Source organism: Anolis sagrei, chromosome X, assembly GCF_037176765.1.
Source record: "Anolis sagrei isolate rAnoSag1 chromosome X, rAnoSag1.mat, whole genome shotgun sequence".
NCBI classification, from domain to species: domain Eukaryota; kingdom Metazoa; phylum Chordata; class Lepidosauria; order Squamata; family Dactyloidae; genus Anolis; species Anolis sagrei.
Window position 1 is genome coordinate 93,947,439 of NC_090034.1, and position 19,093 is coordinate 93,966,531.

General features: G+C 41.3%; 1 protein-coding gene across 1 annotated transcript; it reads left to right on the top strand.

The window, feature by feature from the left end:
- The first annotated feature begins 7,619 nt into the window (after positions 1 to 7,619).
- On the top strand, positions 7,620 to 18,628 carry LOC137097995 (phospholipase A2 inhibitor and Ly6/PLAUR domain-containing protein-like). Its single transcript, XM_067473611.1, has 5 exons — positions 7,620 to 7,692; positions 9,470 to 9,586; positions 11,601 to 11,753; positions 16,853 to 16,990; positions 18,426 to 18,628. Exons 1-5 carry the CDS (start codon positions 7,620 to 7,622, stop codon positions 18,626 to 18,628), a joined length of 684 nt encoding a protein of 227 aa, XP_067329712.1.
- Positions 18,629 to 19,093: the final 465 nt, after the last annotated feature.

Consider the following 19,093-nt stretch of genomic DNA (forward strand, 5'->3'; position numbering starts at 1 on the left):
TCAGACACGACTGGACTTAATGTCAAGGGGAAAACCTTTACCTTTACTATGAAAAAAAAAAAACCCAGGCATTATTGTGTGCAGAGTGAGTTTTGACTTGCAAATAGTCTTCAAGAGCTTTGCAGGTTTGAGTGATTTTATCATGGCAAGAAAAAAACTGTAATATATATTCTTGTCTGAAAGAGTGCAAGTTATAAAGGTTTACATCTCTATTTCCCCTGCATCACACTTTGGCCCTGACATTCCAAGGTCTGGGATAGTCCTATCTCGGCAATCCCTAGACAAAAATTGCCTAAACTTGGGTATCAGGCCTGACCGATGGCTGAATGGTTTTTTACTCACTTTCCCCTATGAAAAATAATTTCAGTTTATGAAAAGTGAAATCCTGGAATATCAGAATCTCTAAGTAACATTTACTGGAATCCTTTTCAATGTGAATTTAAAGATAGCTATTGTCCAGTGGTGTTCCATCAAGGTGAAGACATCTATCTAAAGATGAATACAGATGATAGTCCTCAATGGGCCTAGGAAGAGTTTCCACAGCATGAATATGTCGAATCCTAAAGTGTAAATGGGTTTGTATAGTATTCTCTCATGTGATTTGAGAATTTGTTTGTTTGGTCTTCACTTCTCCCTAGGTTTCTGACAGGAGCAAAGCTTCCCCCCCCCCCCGCCCCCATTCAAGAATAAACCTAATCAGAAGTATAGTAAGAGATATTTATTTGTCATGTCAGGGCAACCAGTCCATTATATTACATTTCTAACAGAACAAAGCAAACAAACAGACAAAATACAAAACTTGTGAGTTTGGTAGTTGGTTAAATGTCCTTTGACCAGTATCTGGCCACTTGGAGTGCTTCTGGTGTTGCTGCAAGAAGGTCCTCCATTGTGCATGTGGCAGGGCTCAGGTTGCATTGCAGCAGGTGGTCAGTGGTTTGCTCTTCTCCACACTCGCATGTCGAGGATTCCACTTTGTGGCCCCATTTCTGAAGGTTGGCTCTGCAACTCGTGGTGCCAGAGCACAATCTGTTCAGCGCCTTCCAAGTCACCCAGTCCTCTGTGTGCCTAGGGGGGGGGAGTCTCTCATTTGGTATCAGCCATTGGTTGAGGTTCTGGGTTTGAGCCTGCCACTTTTGGACTCTCGCTTGCTGAGGTGTTCCAGCGAGTGTCTCTGTAGATCTTAGAAAACTATGTCTAAATTTAAGTCATTGACATGCTGGCTGATACCCAAACAGGGGATGAGCTGGAGATGTCTCTGCCTTGGTCCTTTCACTATTGGCTGCTACTTCCCGGCGGATGTCAGGTGGTGCAATACCAGCTAAGCAGTGTAATTTCTCCAGTGGTGTAGGGCGCAGACACCCCATGATAATGCGGCATGTCTCATTAAGAGCCACATCCACTGTTTTAGTGTGGTGAGATGTGTTCCACACTGGGCGTGCATACTCAGCAGCAGAGTAGCACAGCGCAAGGGCAGATGTCTTCACTACCTGGTTGTGATCCCCAGGTTGTGCCAGTCAGCTTTCATATGATATTGTTTCTGGCACCCACTTTTTGCTTGATGTTCAGGCAGTGCTTCTTGTAGGTAAGAGCACGGTCCAGAGTGACTCCCAGGTATTTGGGTGCGCTGCAATGCTCCAGTGGGATTCCTTCCCAGGTGATCTTCAGAGCTCGGGATGCTTCTCTGTTCTTGAGGTGAAAGGCACATGTCTGTGCTTTAGATGGGTTGGGGATCAGCTATAATTTAATTTAATTTAAGATAATATAATTTAAGATAATTTAATGTAATACAAATAACAGATCTGAAAAACACCTGAGGTAAATGTAAAGGTTTTCCTCAGACATTAAGTCCAGTCGTGTCCAACTCTGGGGGTTGGTGCTCATCTCCATTTCTAAGCTGAACAGCTGGCATTGTCCATAGACACCTCCAAGGTCATGTCGTCAGCGTGACTGCATGGAGCGCCCTTACCTTCAAAACACCTGAATTAAATTATTAAAGAGAGCACTAAAATACAACAAGTATTACTACAGTTTGAGTATCCTGTTTCTACAAAGTTTAGGACCAGAAGTGTCCCATATTTCAATTTTGTTTTTTCTTAATAATTGCATATACATATTGAGATATCTTGGGGATAGGTTCCTAATCCAAACTCAACATTCATTTATATTTCATGTACACAATGGAGGTACTTTTATGCACAATTTAAAAACTGTGTATGGACAAAGTTTGCATATACTGAGTCAACAGTAAGTACAGGTGTCACTGTCTCACTATCTATGTGGATAATTTTGGATTTTGGAGAGCTCCAGAAGTCTGATATGGCATACTCAACCTATATAATAATGAGAGCCCCACTCTAAATTCTTGTGGATTCCTCTGCCAGGAGACATGCTTCTCTGTCACTTCCCAAATTCTGGCAGCCAAGACCTTATAGTGCAATAGCAGATTGCCACTTGCCCCACCACTGTGGGAACCTCCAATTATTTAACCCCTGCCACTAAATGCCACTAAATGTCAGGACCTCTTGTCCTACCTTTTTGTGTCAGGAGTGTCTTGAGAAACTGCAAGTCGCTTCTGGTGTGAGAGAATTGGCTGCCTGCAAGGATGTTGCCCAGGAGATGCCCAGATGTTTCGATGTTTTACCATCCTTGTGGGAGGCTTCTCTCATGTTCCTGCATGGGGAGCTGGAGTTGACAGAGGGAGCTCATCCGCAGTGTCCCCGGATTTGAACCTCTGACTTGTTGGTCTTCGGTCCTGCCAGCACAAGGGTTTAACTCATTGCCTTTCTTGTCCTGCTGCTATGGCACAATATAGAGGGACCTTCTGAATCCCTTTGTAGTTTCTGTTTGAGACTTTACTCCTTCATATCTTCCAATGGACAGTACCAGCCCTGAATCACTGTTTCCATCACAACCACTATCTGAAGTCAACTACTCCCCTAGAACCATTGTAGCAATTTCATAGGTATGTGTGCATAATATAAAAATATGAAACTTCACAAACAAATAAAGATTATAGCCCAGATCCTAGATCCTGTTCATCTGGACAGCCACTGTGAGAGGTGGACATCTGCTCTACTGTCAATTTGAGTGAAGCAGACTGGCATTTCTCTCTTTTTACTACCAGCAATCTGCAGTGTGACAACAAAAAGAAGGATTCTAGTCACAATTTACCTTTGCATTAGAGATAACAGTTGACAGAATGATGGAAACACCAATGTGCTGCACCCCAGCTGACAGGGGAACAGACCTTCTTAGGTTTCAGAACAGACATCTGTAGCATGCAGTGGCTGGTGGTCATTAAGGTATTGTGGTGAACTTTTACTATTGTGGAAATAGTGCCACGATTGTGAGTATGTATGCAATATTTATGAATTTGAATCAGTTGTGGATCCATAAATCTGGGTTTCAAATCCATCATTGCAATACAGAATCCCACCCTATATATTTAGCACACTTAAATCCTAACTGAATCTTAACACATCATGGGAATGTCTACACTATCAAATCATAGAATCTTAGAGTTGGAAGACAACATATGGGCCATCTACTCCAACGCCCTGCCATGCAGGAAAAGCCAAGGTATCCCTGATAGATGGCCATCCAGCCATCTGACACCAGAGGCCATCCAGCCCAACTCCCTTCTGTCAGGCAGGAAAAGCACAGTCAAACCACCCCGAACAGATGCCAATACAGCCTTTGAAACAACAACAACAACAACAACAACCCTACTAGGTAAACTTTGGAGTTATCCCTCTCAACTTTGCCTACTTCACAGAGTTGATTCAACAACAAACCTACTAGGTAAACTTTGGAGTTACTGCCTCTCAACTTTCTCTACTTCACAGAGTTGATTCAACTCCCAACAATCCCTTTTTATCTCTAAAGTCCTTTAGAGATAAAGTTCCCCCACCAAAACTTTCAGAGAGGAGGAGGAGGAGGAGGAGGCCAGACATGGCGGTAAGCAGAATTCTGAGAAATGAAGATTGGGAAGGCGAGAACCCTTGTGGCAAAGAATTCAAAAGACTCTGCCCTAAACTACATTTCCTAGAATGTAGTTTCAGTGCGAGTGTGGTGTCTACCTCTCTCTCTGGGCCGGCCATGTGCCCAAGGAGCTTATTGCTGGCTTGGCCATAATAATAATAATAATAATAATAATAATAATAATAATAATAATAATAATAAATCTTTATTTATACCCCACCACCATCTCCCCAAGGGGACTCGGGGTGGCTAACATGAGGCCGAGCCCAAAAGTACAATACAGCAAAATAAAATACAAAACAACGAAAAATTACATTACAATAAAATACATAAAGTAACAAGAAGAAATTAAACAGTGCAAAATAACATAATGAAAAATTGAACACAATTAGTGGGCCAAATGACAAGATAAAATGATAAAACCCTGGATGAAGACCTGGAGCCACTTATGAAACTTACATAACTCATCCGAAAGTCATAGGTCAGTGTTTTGAATCTTACGTTTTTTGTATGGCCACTCCTCACATTTGTAAATATCGCTTCGTATGTGTGAATCTTACAAAACAGAGCCAACAAATGATTTCCAAATGAAGTTTTGCACAGCTGTAATCAGCTCACTAACTACCAGAACCACAAAGTCTTAAAAGCAAACACACCACCTTGCAACCAAGCACCCAGTCTTTAAACAAGAAACAAATAAACACTCAGCTTTCTAGTACACTCCAAGAGCCAGATTCCTCCGAAGAAGGGCTCACCTCCTGCTTCCTCTTCTGCTGCTGGCCCTCTGCTACTGGAGAATGAATGCAGTTGGACACCACCTATATAAATAAAATGTAATGTTAGTTTGTGGGATTAACATAACTCAAAAACCACTGGACAAATTGACACCAAATTTGGGCACAATACACCTATCAGACCAATGAGTGACCATCACTCATAAAAACACTGAAAAACACAGCAGAAGGGACTTTAAAAGCCAAAAAAGCAAAAAGATGCTATAGCTCATGCACATAAACAATTCCCCTGGCAAAACCCCCCGCACAATGGCATATCTATTCTCTTCTGGACTACAGCTTCCAGCATGCCCTAGACCAGGCCCTTTAGGATGATTCAAATGCACTGCTGTAAGATGATCCAAATGCACTGCTTCCACAATGCAAGCTTTCTTCTCCTTGAATTTCTCTGAGAGCATCCCAATCCCTGCATATTTCCAATTTCCTATTCCTGGACTGCAACTCTCAGCAATCCTCCAGATAGAAAGATTAGGTAGAGATAGCTAGTAACTAGGTAGATAGATTGATCATGAGGACTGCTGGGAGTTGCAGCCCAAGAATAGGTGGAGAAGGAAGAATGGGGAGAAAGAGGAAGGGAAAGAAAAGGGAAGGGAGGATAAAAAGAAAGAAGGAGAGAAAGAGGGTGGAAAGGCTGGCCATAGCAACGCGTGGCGGGCACAGCTAGTTTTACTATAGAATGAATGCAGTTGGACACCAGGGCTGAATGCTGTGGAATCCTGGGAGCTGTAGTTTGTTGAAGTGCCAACACTATTTGGCAAAGATGATGAAAGACTCCTTACAATATAACTCCCAGGATTCCATCACACCTTATCTCTTCATATTCCTAGCTGGACAATCTCTTCAAAATCCCCTTCTCTCTGACTAACTTTCATACAACCATTCTGCCAGTATAGATATACTTAGTGTGTGTATGTTGAATATGGTTCAGCTGTCTAGAAATATTTATATTTTTCACTGGCACCCATAAAAGTGGAGGAGTGATTGTAGTTTCACTTTAAGAGAAATAGATTCCTAGATTCCTAGAATCCTGAGTTACAGTTATTGGAATTCTTTGGGGCATGAGTTTAAGGGCAACTATTGTCTTCAGTCTCATTCTATCAAGATGATGACATCCATATAAATGTGAATATAAGTGGTGGATTTGGAAGATGTTGGGGAGAATTCTCTCAAAATGAATATCTAAGAATGGGCTATAAACTAATCTGGATAGCATCTCCCAAGTGGCAAAGAGAATACCCTAAGTTTCTGAGAATGAAAAAAAAAAACCTCCTCAATTTGTCAAGGTTAGACCTATGGTTTAAAAATGTAGGAGGAGAGGAAGTAGAACCATTTGGCATCCTCTTTGCCATAGTGGTCAACCAGTTGCCCAAGGGAAGCCCCAAAGTGGGACATGAAAGCAATAGACTTTCCAAGCCGTCCACAGCAGCTGATATTCAAAAGTATATTACTTCTTGGAGATTGTGTGCACATTATGATTATCATAATAGTAATCTTTGATACATATATCAGTCATGAATTGGCTCAACCTCCTTTGAAAAGCATCTAAGGGTCCATCTACACAGACCCTTTATTCTGAAGAGGGTCTAATCAGCTCCACGGCTGCCACATGATGTCTTGAATCTGAGCCGTGAATCACATTAACAAAAGTGGTGGGTTGCCCTGAATTTAAGAGTAAATCATGAATTAGATCCATGTAAACAGTTGTGACAAATCCTATTCAGGAAGCAGCTGTGGCTTTTTACACCACCATCCCACTTTTCCCCAACTTTGGCAGCCCAGAGATAGGGGATGTCACCAACCTTGTGCCATCATTCTGGCCTTTGAGATGTCCATCAGACACAAAATAGCACTGGTGATGCTTAATGATGATAGTACTATTGCTCCCCCACCCTTTCCCTCACATAATTGCTTTGCCATTCTGACTACTATCATTACAGCCACCGAGTGGTGACTAGTGCCATTTTTGTGCCCAGTGGTCAGTACAGAGATCAGAATGATAGAGCAAGGTAAGGGTGGTGATCTAGTGATACTGAATTGATTCCAGTCTTGCTGAGTTGTGCAGTTACCATCTAACCAACAGTCTGGCTTGGGAGCCTTCAGTGCAGCCACTATCAGCTCCCAAACCAGATTGGTATCTGGCCATGCAGACTCCAGTGACACCGATCTGAACTACTCCATTCCACATCAACATCATCATTTGTGATGCATGTAGATGCACCCTAAGCTAGAAGCTGCCATATCCTAACAATAGTAAGTAAGTAAACTTTATTACGGTCATTTTTTATCTGTTTGTTTGTTTTGTTCTGTTAGAAATGTAATGCAATGTTCTGGTTGCGGATGACATGATAAATAAATAAATAAATTACGGTCATTGACCAGATCATAACAGGGCGACCCAGTCCTGCACATCCACATCAAACTCAAGGGGTTATATACTTCAAACTTCAACAAATTTTAAAATCTAAGCTAAAAATGACATACAAGTAGTTATTAAAACTCAACTCAACCCATGAGAACATCCGAAGGCGGTCTACAGATAGGTAGTGGGGATGGCACCGGGGAGGGGGTGAATATCCAAAACTATAAATATAAGTCTATATCTGATTCTCATTTGATATCAAATTCATAACATTCTTTTTGATGATGCAACTCCTTTTCTCTATCCTTAATCTGCTATTAATCAATAGAACTGGCTGAAGCTGAGTTGCAGTCTTATGAAGTCAGTGGGAATGGAAAAACTCATCTCAATCCATCTTTTCCACACTATAGCAGGCACAGGGAGCCACAGGCTTTGATACACCAATGAGAGAAATTCTGCACTAGCTCATCCACATTGGAATTCCTATGACCATCACCATGCATGTCCTCTTCAACATTGTCCTGAAACTCTTTCTTTTCTTTGTACTGATAGCCACAGGTAAGGAGGAAGTGGTAGAAAATAATTGTAGATTTGTTCCATGGAGAGAAAAGTGCCCAATCTACGTAGATGTCATGGGACTGGCATGGGTACAAGATGAAAGACAATATGAAAATTATATTGTTGAAGGCATTCATGGCTGGAATGTTGTAAGTTTTTCAGACTGTATGACCATGTTCCAGAAGCATTCTCTCCTGACCTCACAACCTCTGAGGATGCCTTCCATAAATGCAGGCGAAACATCATTAGAGAATGCTCCTGGAACATGGTCATACAGCCTGAAAAACTTACAACAACCCAATATGAAAATTTTCTAATAATTTGAAAAACTTTTCCATTTGAATTGGGAGAAATAATATAAGCTTGGCTTGATGGTGGACAAAAAGTGAGAATAATGTGAATTTCCTTGGGGGAAAAAACAGGGAGGAGAGGATTGCAACTATAGCATTAGGTGACATTTTCCTGTTTTGCTATTTTTCCATGATAGCAGGGGAAAATCAATCTTCAATGCCAGCTGGACATTCACTCTAGGTTTTAATTCTGGTGATTTTAATCTGGTGAGTGGGATCTTAATGTATATTTATAATTATTTTAATTTTGTGGATGTATTTATTATGTGTTCTATATTATGCTTGGCATCAAATTGTTGATTATTTGGAAGCCATTCTGAGTCCCTCCGTGGAGGTTGAGAAGGACAGGGTATAAATGTTTTAAATAAATAAATAATAAATAGGTTTCAGTCCAGACTTTGAAATAGCTGTTGGAGTTGGTAAACATGGTTTATTGACCCTTTCACATAAGCAATTAATCCAGGTCAGAATGTGGATTATAGAGCTCCAGTTCACTCTGAAGTGCCTACGTAGGCACCATACGAATTAGCCGCAAGCTGCAAAGAAGTCCACACAGAGCCACCAGATTGCTATAATTATTATCCTGGCTTAATAAAAATCAAGTTGTGTATTATTTGTTTCTTACCTCCTCCAAGAAACAAACAGCTTCCCCAGCGCTTGCTTCAGGTGCTGTAAAAGGCTGTAAAGGCTAGTGTCCCCATGGGAACACTGTGCTTTCATTACTGGGATGAAGGAGAGGCATTTCTTTCCCTTCCAGCTACACAGTGCAGCTGTCATTTTAATCCACCGGCTCCAACTTCAGCTCTATTTGCATTTGCTCTCTGTATTTTGGATTTGGATCTTTCCCTTGCTTGGTTTAGAGTTTAGGTACAAGATGCATTCTGCAAATTTTATAGCTGGAAATTGGATTTCTGGTGAGTCATTTTATTATGCTATTTCTGGTTGAATCCATGTCAGAGATCACCCAGGGAGGAAATGTTTTCAGGACACTTGGCCTCAAACTGGAGTTTAGTGCCTGTGTGGATGAGGCTTATAAAACAGATTCAGCACCCTGGAGAGCTCCTTTCAGGGATAGTGAGATTGCAGTATTCATGGTCTAATGATCTGTCGATTCAACCCACCGTGGAGCTTTGCCGCTGCTCACAATGTCCCTGCAGAAGCTGCTTGGATACACAAGTAGCACTCTGTTGTTTCTGGGAACTGCCTGGAGGAAGACACAGCTAACTTACAGGCTCTCCACCTCTGTTGTTACCCATACCATATTTAGTCGGAACCAAAGCATTTGCATTTTGTCGGTATTCACAGAGGGTTCCAGGCCCAATCCCCCATGGATGTGGAGGACTCACTACACTTACAATACATTCACAACTTCCCCCAAAAGAATGTGCTTGATTTTTCTATTGTTTTACTATTCTTTCACTTACTAGTTGCATCCTTAGACTGTGAAGTTTGTGAAAGTGAAGATGTCACCTGTTCTGGTAATTGGGAGCATTGCCCTTCCGATAAAGATGTGTGTATCTATGCAGTGGTTAAAAGCACTATAGGTAAGTATGATGCAGATTGTGTGCAGATCAATAACTCAGTCATGATAACCTACTGTGGGAATGGAAATGGCTGAAAATCTGGAAGGATGGACTTAACCTATAGTACAGTATAAGCACTAAGTAAGATGAATATTCTCTGTTATATATCAACTGAAATTCTGCATTAATGTTCATTAGAGCAAATTGTTGCATGTGGCTGCATGTGTCAACTGTGCTCTGCAACTTTTGCATCAAGTTGCAGTTTTGCAGACTACACTGTGTAATGGAAAGGAGAACTAATATCAACAGGATCAATAAGGTGTTCAGTGTAATTTCAATGGAAATATATTGCTATCAAAATTGGATAAGGAGAAGTTAAACATCTGATATCCCTCCCATCCCTCATCAACTTCTATATCTAACTGAGCTGGGAGTGAAAGCTTTTAATTTGAAAATGGGCATCTGTCAACCTCTAGAAAGTGGACTGTGTCTCCCAAAGAGCCCTTACCATTTGCTTTGAGGGCTAATGGTGATGGGAGCTGGAGTTCAATTGATGCTGAATGTCCTCCCATGCTAGGGATAGGAAAATATTTTAAAGATTTGAAAACTTGTAGAAAAAAATGTGTCTTAGTTTTTGAGAATTATCCTGGACTGATAAGGATCTTCATATTTTGAGACTTTTGCAAATGGCTGTTTTGCTCAGAAAATTGGGGTAGAAATATTATCTGCATAGAAAAATAATGGGCCATATTCTATTCTGCCTACTTAGCTACAAATGTATCCTTAATAAACCATGGCTCTACCCATTTCCAACTTACTTTATCAGAAGGCAGTTAACAACAAACAAACATAGTATTTCTTTAAGTGGTAGATAGTGCCAAGGAGAAGGGTGTTTCCACCCTTAAACTCTGTCAATCAGAAGCAGGATCTCTGCCTCAATTCTCTTTGACAACTCCACAGTTTTTTGAGACTTTTTTGCAGTGAGAAAAAACAAATATAATGACTTACTCTTTCTTTTGGGAAAAACATAGTCAAGAATTATATCTCTAAGGCATCAACTCCTACATTCATTCATACTGGACAGGATACATTTAGGAGACTTAGGCAATCCCTGATAGGCCAAGGATGATGGTCCTCCAAGTCTAGTGCCTTGGCAGTGGGTCCGTAGGTGGCTGTGGAGCCCTATTCTTGACCCACATGATGTTCTCCCACAGTTTCCAGGTGGAAGACAGTCCCGGTCAGGGTTGGTTTGACACACCTTCCTCTTGGCACGTTTCTCCCCTTTGGACTCCATTTGTGCCTCTTTGAATTCTGTACCACTGCTAGTCATGGTTGACCTCCATTTAGAGTGCTCAAGGGCCAGGGCTTCCCAGTTCTTGGTGTCGATGCCACAGTTTTTAAGGTTGGCGTTAAGTCCATCTTTAAATCTCTTTTCCTGTCTGCCAACATTACATTTCATGTTCTTGAGTGTACACTAACTGCTTTGGGAGATGGTGATCGGGCATTTGGACAACGTGGCCAGTCCAGCAGAGTTGATGGCGTAGGAGCATCCCTTCAATGCTGGTGGTCTTTGCTTCTTCCAGCACGCTGACATTTGTCTGCCTGTCTTCCCAAGAGATTTGCAGGGGTTTTTTTTGGAGGCAACGCTGATGGAATCATTCCAGGAGTGTGATGTCTTTAGACAGTCCACGTTTCGCAGGTGTATAGCAGAGTTGGGAAGACAATAGCTTTACAAACAAGCACCTTGGTCTCCTTACAGATGTCCCAGTCCTCAGACACTCTCTGCTTCATTCGGAAAAAATGCTGCACTCACAGAGATTAGGCGGTGTTGTATTTCAGTGTCAATGTTGACTTGTGTGGAGAGGTGGCTCACCTCTTCCTTTGCTCTAACACCTCATGGCTCACTCATTATTGACAGATATCCTGCAGAAAGCACAAGGCTAGAGAACATCATTTTGACAAACCATTTCAATTTAACAACAAATGCTTTGCAAGCCACAGAAAAGAAGTCATTCTTTCTTTCTCCCCACCACAGATGGAAACACGTCTGCCAACACTGTTAAAAGCTGTGGAAATCTGGACATGTGTGGTACTCCTATGGTTGTGCTGAACATGGGAAATGAAACAACCTACATGACGAGTTTGGTCTGTTGCAAAGGACAACAATGCAGACATACTTTTCCTTCAGGTAAACATACTGTCTCAGGTTTTCCCCGCTTGCAATTCCCTGTTTCTCTTAGTTTTTCATCTGCAGCCCAAAAGATTCTAAACAGATTCCAAGCACACATAAAGGTGTAATGAATAAATACCGTATATACTTGAGTGTAAGCCAACCTGAATATAAATCAAGGCTCATAATTTTACCACAAAAAACTGGTAAAACTTATTGACTTGAGTATAAACTGAGGGTGGGAAATGCAGCGGCTACGGGTAAATAAAAATAGAAAAATTACATTAATTGAGGCATCAGTAGGTTAAATGTTTTTGAATATTTACCTCATTTCAAAGAAAAACAGTAAACTAGTTCTGTAAGTGGAAACGTAGGGTCAAGAAAAAACAATATAGCATTAACAATAACATAATAATAATAATAATAATAATAATAATAATAATAATTCAAACTGACAGAGTTTTGGAGTACAATACTCCTGACCTCACGATCATGTTAAAAAACAAAGTATGTTGCCATCCCAGGTGACAGCAGAATTGAAGAGAAACAACTGGAAAAGCTGACACGATATGAGGATTTAAAGATCGAACTGCAAAGACTCTGACACAAACCAGTAAAGGTGGTCCCAGTGGTGATCGGCACACTGGGTGCTGTGCCTAAAGACCTTGGCCTGCACTTAAACACAATCGGCGCTGACAAAATTACCATTTGCCAGCTGCAGAAGGCTACCCTACTGGGATCCGCACACATTATTCACCGATACATCACACAGTCATAGACACTAGAGAAGACACTGCAAAATAGACACTGCAAAAATACAGAATGGGTGACGCCTGGCTCGAGAGCAGTACGTGTGAAAAAGATCTTGGAGTCCTCGTGGACAACAAGTTAAACATGAGCCAACAATGTGATGTGGCGGCAAAAAAAGCCAATGGGATTTTGGCCTGCATCAATAGGAGCATAGTGTCTAGATCTAAGGAAGTAATGCTACCCCTCTATTCTGCTTTGGTTAGACCACATCTGGAATATTGTGTCCAATTCTGGGCACCACAATTCAAGAGAGATATTCACAAGCTGGAATGTGTCCAGAGGAGGGCGACTAAAATGATCAAGGGTCTGGAGAACAAGCCCTATGAGGAGCGGCTTAGGGAACTGGGCATGTTTAGCCTGAAGAAGAGAAGGCTGAGAGGAGATATGATAGCCATGTATAAATATGTGAGAGGAGGCCACAGGGAGGAGGGAGCAAGCTTGTTTTCTGCTTCCTTGGAGACTAGGACGTGGAACAATGGCTTCAAACTACAAGAGAGGAGATTCCATCTGAACATTAGGAAGAACTTCCTGACTGTGAGAGCCGTTCAGCAGTGGAACTCTCTGCCCCGGAGTGTGGTGGAGGCTCCTTCTTTGGAAGCTTTTAAACAGAGGCTGGATGGCCATTTGTCAGGGGTGATTTGAATGCAATATTCCTGCTTCTTGGCAGGGGGTTGGACTGGATGGCCCATGAGGTCTCTTCCAACTCTTTGATTCTATGATTCTATGATTCTATGATTCTAAGTGCCCGACGTTTGATCCAATACAACAGCCAGCAGAGTGATTTTGTCTGCTGTGGACTCATCTTGTTGTGTTAATAATAATAATAATAATAATAATAATAATAATAATAATAATAATACATTTAGATACACACACAAAAAGCCAGGACATTGAATGGGTTTGAAAGAGAACCATACAAACAAGAAGGACATGAAATATATCTCCCCCTTCCCTCCCTTTTGACTAGAAAAGAAAACACACTATCAAGGGAGGCGAAGAGGAGAGAGAAATATATCATGTATTGCAAGCAATTGCCTCCAGACTCCCCTGCCTGGCCTTGATCTTGACCCCATTATAAGCCGAGGGAGGCTTTTTCAGCTCAAAAAAAAAAGGGGGGGGGGGCTGAAAAGGTCAGCTTATCTTCGAGTACATATGGTATGTGTGGTTTTGGATGTTGCATAAAAATCTAGGCTAGTGTTCTTTACTGAAGGTATGGCTTAATGGCTTTCTAATTTAGAGTCATGGATCCACTACTGTGTAGTCTATTGTTAAAACTACATGAATGCCACCTGAGCTAGAAGTTCGAGCAAGCAAAGGTGCTCCGTTTCTGATTGGAGTGCAAGGAGGATAGCTGTTTCAACCTTCCTTTACACCAGTGAGCAAAGCAGTGATAGTCAGGAGCAGAATCCCAGTTTCAAGTTCTTTCTTCAGTCTCAATTGCTGGCAAGAGTGCGGGAGCGGGGAGCATCCTCTATCTTGGATATTGAAATGACCTCTTTACCTGATCTGGTTGCTGGTTCTTTAGGTGGGCTGGATGGCGATTGGATCAGGAGATCTCTCTTTGTTATGTAGACATAATTAAGCAGCCAATGTACAATATCTGTGCTAATCCTTAACTGTTCACCAAACATCCGAAACCTCCATGCCAAGACAGTTGCAGAGTAGTCTTGGGACTATTTACTGGTCTAGGGGAGAGGGGAAAGGCAGCCAGGGGCAGTACTTGTCCCAATAGTTGCTGCTCTGGAGCCATTCTCCTAGAACTCTTGGATAATAATTTCAGTTTCAATCACTGTTGTGCCACTCCTTCCTAATTACTGGCAATGAGATTGCCTCCTGGGACTTGAGAGGTTACTGGGGAAGGAGAAGTGCTACATTGACCTATGCCTATAGAACAGTGGTTCTCAACCTGGGGTCCCCAGATGTTTTTGGCCTACACCTCCCAGAAATCCCAGCCAGTTTACCAGCTGTTAGGATCTCTGGGAGTTGAAGGCCAAAAACATCTGGGGACCCCAGGTTGAGAACCACTGCTATAGAACATTGTACTCTGTATGCTCCAATGTGCTACAACGACAACAACAACAACAACAACAACAACAACAACAACAACAGGGAGGGTATAAAAAGAATGGCTGAAACACTATGGAGAGAGAGATGGGAAGTGGGGGGGGGGGGGGAGAGAAGGGGTTTACATTCTTAATTGCAGGAATCATATGTTTCCTGCTTATGCTTATGTCTATGTTTGATATTTTTATAGTTTTAATGGTTTTAATCTACAGTTATATGTTATTGATTTAGATATGTGATATTTTTATATATATGTTAGGCATTGAATTTTCCATTTATTATGTTGTAAACCACTTTGAGACCTCTACGAGTGTGAAAAGCAGTATAGAAATGCAGATAATAACAACAACAACAACAATAAATCTTTATTTACGAGGGATATCTGGAAAATAAGGTTACAAGATATTTTTAATACTAAGAATGAACATATTTTAATATAATTTATATGGAATGTAGCATATGTATTACATTATTTTTCCACATAATCACCATTCAGTTCAATACATTTTGTCATCCTTGCAATGTGTTTTTGATGCCTGTATCATAGAAGTCTCCTGCCACCTTTTTCAGCCAGTTCGTCACTTCGATTTCCAACTCCTCATTGTCAGAAAAGTGTTTTCCACCCAGGTGCTCCTTCAATTGAGTGAACTGATGATAGTCACTGGGTGCAAGGTCGGGGCTGTGAGAGGGGTGGCTTAAAACATTCCAACCAAATGAAATCAACTACTCTTGTGTTGCATGAGTGGTGTGCGGACACACATTGTCATGAAGGAGACAGACAGAAGGGAAACAGAGTGAGGATGCTCTTCTCTAACCTTCAACACAACGCCAGTCAATGAGCTACTGATGACTGGCACTGCTCGTTTGCTTCTTCTGGCTTCCTGCTACACAGCAATGATGCCAACTTCCCCCAAGAAAATTCCCTGCAAGAGCCATGTGCCTTGTAACCTTACTTTCTGAATACCCTTGTATATCCCACTTTTCTCCCCAACTGGACACAAAGCAGCTCACAACATAATACAATACAAATCAAAGCGTATTTAACATAACATGCAAGACAAAAATCACACAAAGCATAATAACATCCTGAAATAAAATAAAAAAACATTTAATGTTGCTAAGATTATTGCTCAGGGTTCCCACAAATCCTGTACATAATTTTAAAAAGCTGAGTGTGTTAAGACATTTCCTTTGACACTGTGTCCCAAGGAATCACATCTCATGGAACAATGTCTCATAGAAAAAGAAAAAATGTTTATTTGGTTACTTAATACTTCATCACACTAGAGAATTAATCTACTTTAAATTTGGTTTCTGCCTCCTGCAGAATTCTGGCATTTATAGTTTAGTGAGGCTGTTAAAGGCTCCTCCCTAAACTACAAACCCCAGAATTCTGCAGGAGGCAGCAACCGGACTTAAAGTGGATTAATTCTCTAGTGTGATGGGTTCCTTAGTGTCGTGGCTTATACTTGTTTAAATGAAGGAGATGGAGAAGGAGAAGAGAGGAGGCAAATGTTTGTGCCCTATTTATTACTTCTAACTAGAGTCAATGTTGACTGGTAAGAAATGGGGCTACAAAGTAGAATCCATGACATGCAAGTGTGGAGAAGAGCAAACCACAGACCACTTACTGCAATGCGACTTGAGCCATGCCACATGCACAATGGAGGACTTTCTTGCAGCAACACCAGAGGCATTCCAAGTGGCCAGCTACTGGACAAAGAACATTTAATTGAATACCACGTTTGCAAACTTTGTGTTTTGTTTGTTTGTTTGTTTTTTAATGCAATACAATTGTTTGGTTCACTCCTGACATGATAAATAAATAAAATAAGTCAACATTGTTGACTGGTAAATCATCATTGTTGACTGGTAAGTCAACATGTATGCAAATGCTATTGAGATAATGAATCTACTCTAATTGGAACTAATAGGATTCAGTCTATATGCTGTCAGTGTTTACATCAAAAAGAAAGTTCTCTTCTGAGTAAATCTTGCCAAGAAAACCCTGTGTCTAGTTATGCACATAAAGCTATAGACTCAGAGATGACTGTATTCCAATGTATAATTTTTTAACTCATTAGCAAAGTTGAACCTTGTTGTACTAATACCTGCCCCATCTTTATAAATTATTTGATTTTTTTAGTCATTTATAAAACTTATTTAGAAATAGAGCGCTGTATCTTTTCTTACACCAATATTTGAACTGACTGAAAATCCATTTCCCTATCCTATGCTTCCAGCACCATCAAAAGAATTTGTGTTAAATGGGAAAGTATGCCCTGCATGCTACACTGCTTTTGAAAAATGTGGCAACAAGACTGTGGCATGTTTTGGATCACAGCATTTCTGTTTCGATGTGTCTACATTAGTAAAGATTGGTAAGTTTAATTCAATGGCCAATTGATTTCTCCTCTATTTTTAAATTTTATTTCTTTATGTGAGCTTAGGTTTAGCTACAGTGCTATCTGGGTCCTGATATAGATGGAGACTGCTACTCTTCCCTCTTACAAAAGACATGTAAAGGCACTTCATTTAACCAAAGTGGCTGCACCATGCTAAATGCCAAATTTCTTTGCACTTGCAACATTTACAGCCCCAGAATCACTATAGGAAACTTTAGTTTTCCAGATCTGTTAGGCTGGAACTCCCTTCACCTTTAGATAGTAAAGCCTATAGTAAGGCAAACTGAATCTAGACAACAATCCATGGTTCATTTCCAGGATACCAGATCAATCTAGAAAAAAAAGATCTTGCTGAACTCTGTTCTTGAGAAATTATTTTGTGGTTAGGGCAGGATGCATGTCAACCAAATTTAGTGGACCTCTGGAAGTTAATGGTGTCAACAATAGTGGTGGCATTATGCAGGTGTGTGAGTGCAAACTGAACCCAGTGACACCATCAGAGAGGGACAATTCCAAAATAACAATCTAGCAGATCATCTATCTCTATCTATCTACCTACCTACCTACCTACCTACCTACCTATCTCAGTGGTTCCCAACCTTTTTTTTTGACCAGGGACCACTTGATCAGCGACCTCTTTGACCAGAGACCACTTTGACCATGAACCTCTTTGACCAGGGATCACTTTGACCAGGGACCTCTTTGACCAGGAACCACTTGATCAGGGACCACTTTGACCACTGGCCACTTGACCAGGGACCACTTGACCAGAGACCACTTTGACCAGGGACCACTTTGACCAGGGACCACTTTGACCAGGGACCACTTTGACCAGGGACTACTTTGACCAGGGACCACTTTGAGCAGGGACCACTTTTACCAATGACCACTTGAACAGAGACCATTTGACCAGGGACTACTTTGACCAGGGACCACTTTGACCAGGGACCACTTGACCAGGAACCACTTTGACCAGGGATTATTTTGACCAGGGATCATTTGACCAGGGACCACTTTGACCAGGGACCACTTGACCAGGAACCACTTTGACCAGGGATTATTTTGACCAGGGATCATTTGACCAGGGACCACTTTGACCAGGGATCACACTCCAGCTTACACGTACTGCCCACAAAGATAAAGCTGTCTCACTCCCTAATCATAACAATGCTTCAAATAGTGCGGTTTTGCCTGCACACCAGTAGTTCTAATTGCTACTAAGTTTTAAAAAAGGTATTTTCTAAAAAAAATATCTAATTTTCTGGTATTTTAACTACATTCATGTGGTGTGGACTGGAATGGGAGGGTGGGGGGAATGCCATGTGCTATTGCACAGAGTTACACCAAAACTAATAAAATCACTAGGCAACAATGATTTTCTTGATCATTCCTCTGATTCTTTTACATTCAGATGGAAAGGAGACAGCATATACCATGAAGGGCTGTACAACTGAGTCTGTCTGTGCTTCATTATCAAGTAGTCGGTCTCCAATGTTGGGAGAAGCCATTGTTACGAAAATTGAATGCACACCTGATGTACTTCATGGGTCAGCCTCCCCCAAGCTCGTCCTACTACTCTGCTATGGGCTCCTGCTGCTGAAGATCCTCTTGTAAACGATGCCCTTGCAGGATTTTACCAACTAAACAATTAGTCATGCCTTTACTGAATCCACATGTTTTCAGTTCACCATGCTGCTTGGACATCCAGGTGGAGTTTCTCTTCATTCATCAGCAAGAATAAACTCCAATTGTAAAACCAAAGAAAATTGAATGTGTGTTTTTTTTAAAAAAAATTATGTATTTGAGTTTGGCTTGCCTGTACAGCCTGGTCTGACATGTTTAGGGTTTGGGAAGCATTCGGTGATGTCCATTGCTACTGTTCTGCTCTCCCCAGAGCTTCCAGGAAGCACAGGCGGTCTGTCTTAGAGAGTTCAGGGGAAAAATTGAAAAAGAGACTATAGGTGGCTAGAGCTTTCCATGGGCTTAGAAATTCCCTTGCCAACTATTTCCAGAAACTAGAAAGCCAATACTTTGGGAAATGTTTGGCAACATCCATTACCACTGCGGTGCTCTCTCAAA

Excerpts from the sequence above, each read along its gene's own strand:
- LOC137097995 (XM_067473611.1), top strand. The coding sequence starts at position 7,620 with ATGACCATCACCATGCATGTCCTCTTCAACATTGTCCTGAAACTCTTT. Across the intron at positions 9,587-11,600 it reads AGTGGTTAAAAGCACTATAG|ATGGAAACACGTCTGCCAAC; the intron begins GTAAGTATGATG and ends TCCCCACCACAG. Across the intron at positions 11,754-16,852 it reads CAGACATACTTTTCCTTCAG|CACCATCAAAAGAATTTGTG; the intron begins GTAAACATACTG and ends CTATGCTTCCAG.